This window comes from Platalea leucorodia, assembly GCF_965183815.1.
Source record: "Platalea leucorodia genome assembly, chromosome: 1".
Lineage (NCBI taxonomy): Eukaryota > Metazoa > Chordata > Aves > Pelecaniformes > Threskiornithidae > Platalea > Platalea leucorodia.
In genome coordinates this window covers 101,426,445-101,432,466 of record NC_138823.1, presented here as the reverse complement: position 1 = coordinate 101,432,466, position 6,022 = coordinate 101,426,445, and the positions used below count along the sequence as shown (strand labels likewise).

General features: G+C 60.7%; 1 protein-coding gene across 1 annotated transcript; it reads right to left on the bottom strand.

Moving 5' to 3' along the window:
* Positions 1–432: 432 nt before the first annotated feature.
* SOX4 (SRY-box transcription factor 4) lies at positions 433–4,499 on the bottom strand. Its single transcript, XM_082315056.1, has one exon. The coding sequence runs from the start codon at positions 4,366–4,368 to the stop codon at positions 3,055–3,057; it is 1,314 nt and encodes a 437-aa protein (XP_082171182.1). The 5' UTR covers positions 4,369–4,499; the 3' UTR covers positions 433–3,054.
* Between the last annotated feature and the right edge of the window lie 1,523 nt (positions 4,500–6,022).

Sequence of the window (6,022 nt, the reverse complement as noted above, 5' to 3'; positions counted from 1 at the left end):
GTAAAAGGGAAAATCACCCCAGCCCGCGGTGCCAGGGCGAGCTGCCCCGCAGGAGAGGCGCGGCCGGCTGCCGCTGCACCGCCGGGCACTGCGGAGCCGCGAACCCCCCGCGGCTCCCTCCCGCCGCCGCCGCCGCCGAGCCCGGGCCCCGCAGCCCCCGCAGCCCCCGCCCGGGACGGCGCTTCCCGGCGGCCGCCGCCGCTCCCCCGCCGGGCCCCGGCGGCCCAGGGCCCCGGGGATGGGGGACGGCGGCGGCCCGGCCGTCCCTCCCCCGGCCCCTCCCGGCGGGGCCGGCCCTGGGGCGGCGGCTCGGCGCTGCCGCCGGGGCCGGGCCGCGGGCACCGCGGCCGGGCGGGCGAGAAAAACCCGCCCGGAGCTCGGCCGAGGGGGCGTAACAATGATGACAAGAGCAGCCCAGTGTTAGGGTTCAGTTCCAGCTGATTTTATTTCCTTCCCGAAGAAAAAAAAAAAACAAAACAAAAACAAAAAAACAAAACAAAAACCAAAAAAGAGAGGTTATTTACAGAAGGTATATCAACAATCTGACAGGCAGTGAACTTGACATGGTTAGCTGGCATGATCTTTTTTTTTTTTTTTCTCTTCTTTCCCAACGTTGCGTTGTGGGTGATCGTTAGACAAAAAAAAAAAAAAAAAATATTCTACACAGCATATTGCACAGGATGGATGACCAAAAAAATAACAAAAAGAACAAAAAAACTTAAACCCTTAACGGAACCACCTCATTAGGCAGACGTCCTAGTGCCTGTCATGTTATATTAACATACATAAACACACAATCTTCTTTTTTGCTTATTATAATACAGACTTAAATGTACAAAGATGTTTTCACTTTCTTCATCTTAAACACAACAGCTATAAACCTGAATACATATGCTATCATCATGCCATAAGAGACTAAAACAATTATATTTAGCGACAAGTAGAAAGGATTAAATAGTCAAATACAAGAATGAAAAACGCAGTACATAGTGTCGCGAACTCAAACCGGCATTTAGATAGATCCAGTGGTTTAAACGGCACGTTTTTGCTTATAAAAAAAGTGCAAAAGATGTGGTTTACAAGTTAAAGGTACAGGATCCCTTCTGTGTAAATGCACCAGTTGCTTTACTTCATTTCGGGACAGGTGTCTCCCCAAAACGGTAGCATACAGTGTATACGCCTCAGTCTTCCCCCCCCCCCCCCCGGCTCTCCCGGCCCCCCGGCCCCCCCAAGGGCCGGGGGCTGCAGGGCGGGCACCGGCGGCGAGGGATGCTGTCACTTTAAGATGCCTGCAGATTGGAGTGTAAACATGGACAAAGTCGGGGCTGATTCGTGGGTGTGAGTGTGAGTGAGCGCGCACACGCGGGTGAGACACTAACCAGCGGCCCTGTTGGCAAAATCAGGAAATCCAAACAGCGATTTACACCGATTTACACCCCCTTTATATATTTTTTACAAAAATACACTGAGAAAATAATCAAACGTTTTCATCTCTCTTCTCTTTTTGTTTTTAAAAGTGTCAAAAGTCTACATTTAAATATAAAAAATTAAAAGTTAAAACTCTAGCCCTTCAGTGAAGGAGACATAAAAATGGTGCGGGTAACAACGAGAACTACCAAAAAAGGACAAAGAAATACAAGTCAAAAATGTTTGGCCAGTATAAATACGTCCACTTATAAAATGGCATCCGATTACATTTACAAGGAAAAAAAACAATACGAGGATGGAGCATCGGTGAGAAAAAACAGTCTTTTCATTTACAGCTATAAGGAACAAACACATACATACTCTGAGAAAAAATTTGGTCCTGAATTTTTTTTAAAGTCCAGCACAGATTTGAGTTGCGTTTGAATCCTTTAAAGAGTTAAGAATGAAAAAAAGCTGGTGATATTTTTGTAGGAATCAAACATAGCGCCATCTATCTGCTTTTATATTAGCCTAACACTATTTTTTTTAAACTGTTCAACAGTCTTACAGAAATCTTAAAAAGATAGACAGGATAACATGCTGTATTAAACCCCACCAGTGAAATAATCCAACACCATCACGATTCTGAGTAAGAAGAAAAAAACTACTTTTTTTTTTTTTTAGTATTTTCGGGTTTTTTTTTTTGCAAAAGCCATCGCCCTCATTTTCCCCTGTACCACATCATGACAGAAACTGTTCCCACTCGGTCTCTGTTTCAAAAGAAGTTTTCAGTGTTCTTGAAGTTCCGGCCTTATTTTTCTCTCTACATATGACATAAGGTGACTTGAGAAAAGCGCTGCCGCCACCTCGTCCGTACGTGCAAATCCGTTTCAGTTTATTATTATCTTCCCCCCACCGTATTTCCAAGACAGCTCTCAAGTGTAAGTCTGGCTCTTCTCCGCCTAACGAGGAGCTCAGTCCAGCTCCCAGCTCCATCCGCCTCCTCCTCCTCCTCCTCCCATCACCGTCGCCTCCTCTCACCGCAGAAGAAACCGGGACAGGATTTCTTCCCCCCAAACGTGAACCTCGCAAGGGCTTGGGTGGGTTTTTTGTTTGTTTGTTTGTTTTTCTCCCTTTCTTTCAAGCAGTTCTGGTCGCTCTTTCACCACGAAAGGGCGAACGCTCAAGACATCCAGTGTGCGCTCAGCACGATGCATCGCTCCCCCTCCTCTTATTCGTATAAAGTGGGCAATAACAAAGAACCCAGAGGTGTGTGTGGTTCCCCCCCCTTCTCTGTCTCTCTTTTCAGGAAATAAAAAGGAAAAGGAAAAAGACAGGGTCTCGCTCCCGCCAGTCTCTGAAAAAGCAACGTCAGGCTCGTCTCTCGGAGGGGGTGTGTGCGGGTCCGTCGCCAGCCGGAGGAAGGGGACTGCTGGCCTTTCTGCAAGGAGGGGGCGAGCCCTCTCCCGCCGCCTCTCTCCCCGAGCACAAGAAGCAGTCTCACCAGCCCCTTCCCAGCACAAAAAACCAAACCAAACCAAACCAAAACAAAAAAAAAGAAAAAGAAACAAAAGCGCCCCGGCGGGGTGGGCGAGTCCTGCCGACAACGCGCGTCTGTGCCTCCTCCAGCAGGGCCCGGCTCTCGCCTCAGTAAGTGAAGACCAGGTTGGAAATGCTGGACTCCAGCCAGTCCCCCGAGATCATCTCACTTACCTCCGGCGTGCAGTAGTCCGGGAACTCAAAGTGCGAGCCCGAGCCGGGCTCGAAGTTAAAATCCAGGTCCCGGTCGAGCACCGAGGAGCTGAAGCTGCCCAGGGACATGCTCTCAAAGCCGGGGCTGGGGTTCAGGTCCAAGAGGTCGTCCTCAAACTCGTCGTCCGACGAAGAGGAGCCGGAGGAGGAAGAGGAGGAGGAGTGGGAGGACGCGGAGGAGGAATGCGCCGTCGAGGGGGCCGGGGAGGAGGCGCGCAGGCTGGTGTAGCTGCGGTGATCCGAGGGCGAGCCCGAGCCGGAGCCGGGCGGCGAGGGGCAGCCGGCGCCGCCGCAGTCCCCCTCGGGCCGGCCCGCCCCGCCGCCCCCCTCCTCGTAGAGGCTCAGGGGGTCGCCGGCCTCCGCCGAGCTGCTCAGCGTGGGGCTGCCGGGCACGGCGCCGCCGGGGGAGGCGGAGGCGGCCGCCGCCTGCCCGCTCCCGAAGATGTAGACCCGCTTCAGCTTCTTCTCGGCCAGCGGCTTGCCGGCGCCCGGCGGCGCGCCCGCCGCCCCCCGGGGCTTGTACAGCGCCTGGTGCTCGGGCGGCAGCAGCGCGGCCGGCGGCTCCCCGGGGAAGGGGGCGGCCTTGCCGCCCGCCGCCGCCTTGCCGTGGGGCTTGCCGCCCGCGCCCCCGCCGCCGCCGCCCGCGGGGGAGGGCTTGGAGCCGCCGCCGCCGCCGCCCTTCTTCGGGGCGGGCTTGGCGGGGGCCGCCGGGCCGCCGGGGCCGCCGCCCGCGCTGCCCCCGCCGGCGCCGCCCCCGCCGCCCTTGTCCGCCTTGTCGCCGGGCTTGGCGGAGCTGTTGCCCGACTTCACCTTCTTCCTGGGCCGGTACTTGTAGTCGGGGTAGTCCGCCATGTGCTTGAGGCGCAGCCGCTCCGCCTCCCGGATGAAGGGGATCTTGTCGCTGTCCTTGAGCAGCTTCCAGCGCTTGCCCAGGCGCTTGGAGATCTCGGCGTTGTGCATGTCGGGGGACTGCTCCATGATCTTCCGCCGCTCGATCTGCGACCACACCATGAAGGCGTTCATGGGCCGCTTGATGTGCCCGCTGGGCGTCTTGCACCAGCTCGGGTCGTCCGCCTTGCCCCCCGTGGAGGCGGTGGAGCCCGGCGTGGGGGAGGAGGCGATGCCCAGCTCGATGCCGGCCCCGGAGTCGGAGGTCTCGGCGGCCAGCAGCGCCTCCGTGTTCTCCGCCGTGTTGGTCTGCTGCACCATCGCGGCGGCGGCGGCGGCGGCGGGGGGCTCGCCGGGGCTCAGCGCCGCTCCGGCGCGGGGCAGGGCGCGCAACTTCTCACAGCGGCAGCGGGCCGGCGCAGCCAGCCGCGCAGCCCCCCGCGGCCGCGCCCCCGCTCCCCGCACCACTTGTACTTCCACACCGGCGCCCGGTCCCCGGCGGCGCGGTCCTCTCCCCCTCGAGGCGGCGGCGGCAGCGGGGCCGCCCGCGGTCAGGCAGTTTCTGCAAGAGCAGCGCCGCGAGCCGCCCGTCCAAGTTTGCTTTTTTCTCGGGGTGTTTTGGGCTTTTTTTTTTTTTTTTTTTTTTGGAGGGGGGGGTGTCGGTCTGCTTTTTGTTTCCTCACCACCTCGGGTCTCCCCCCCTCCCCGAAGCAGCTGGTCCAGTTCACAAGTGCTTTCCGCCTGCCCCCGGCGTTTCAGGAGAGCAGCGCGCCCGCCGCCCAAAGTCTCTCAAGCGCTGGGCACGGCCGGCCTGCGCCGCCGCGGGGGAGGGGGGAGGCGGCGCGCCCCCGAAGCCCCGAAAACCCCGGCTCCAGGACTCGTGGTGGCGGCGGCGGCGGGGTCGGCGGCCAGGAGTTTGTGCAGGTAGGTTGTGGCAGTTGCGAGGTATTGAGCGAAATGGAAAAAACCCTCAGGGAAAAAAAAAAAAAAAGGAAAAAAAATAATAATCGAAAAAATCTTCGGGAAAAAAAAAAAAAAGCGCTCGTGCATGAACGAGTGTGTACGTCCCCGGCAGGAAGAGCGGCGAGCCGGGCGCCGAGCCCCGTCCTCCTCCTCCTCCGCCGGTGCTGCTGCTGCTGCCGCTGCTGCTGCCGGTGCCGCTGCTCCGCGCGCGCGGAGCCCCGCGGAGCCGCCGCCGCCGCCGCCCCCCGCCGCCGACCCGCGCGCCCGCCCGCCGGGCGATGCCCCGCGCCCCCCGCGCGCCGCGCTCCGCCGGCTGCAGCTGAGAGCGGACCCCGCGCCCGCCCCGCGCCGCTTTATCCTTTCGCAGCCCGCCCCGCGGCCAATCGCGCGCTGTATCCAACGCCTCCGCGTGCCAAGCCCCGCCCGCCGCCCGGCGATTGGCGGCCGCCGCGGCGCGGTAATAATCGCCGCGTGCAATGAGAAGCGCCCGCGCTGACCTCATTCCCGGCGGCGGGGCGAACTTTTTAAAAGGGGCAGGAGGGCAGCCCCGCGCGCCGCCCCGCGCCCCGCCGCGCACGTGCCCGTGGCCCCCACCCCCCCCCCGCACCTCCCTGCCGGGGAAAAATTCGGAAATCAGCAAAAATCATCATAATACAAATAATTAGGGGGGAAAAAAAACCCCCGGGGGGGGCGGGGTCGCGGCGCGGGCGGGCGGCGATCGGGGGACACCTGCCCGCACAAAGGGGCGGGGGGGGGGGGGCGCCCCGGCCGCCGGCGCTGCCGCAGGGCCAGCGGGCAGCGCTGCCGGGGGCTGCCGGGGCGCGCCCGCCCCCCGCCCGCCCACGGAGCGCCGCGGAAGGGTCGTCGCCCCCTCGAGAAGCGCCGCCAGGCGCTGCCGTCACGCCCCCTCCGCCGCGGCGCTGGAGCTGAGCGGCGCCGGGGGTGGGACGGGGCGCACGGCGGGCACCTCCCGCCCAGCGGCGGGCCTCGGGCGGGCGGCGGCGGCGTTAGT

Excerpts from the sequence above, each read along its gene's own strand:
- SOX4 (XM_082315056.1), bottom strand. The coding sequence starts at position 4,368 with ATGGTGCAGCAGACCAACACGGCGGAGAACACGGAGGCGCTGCTGGCC.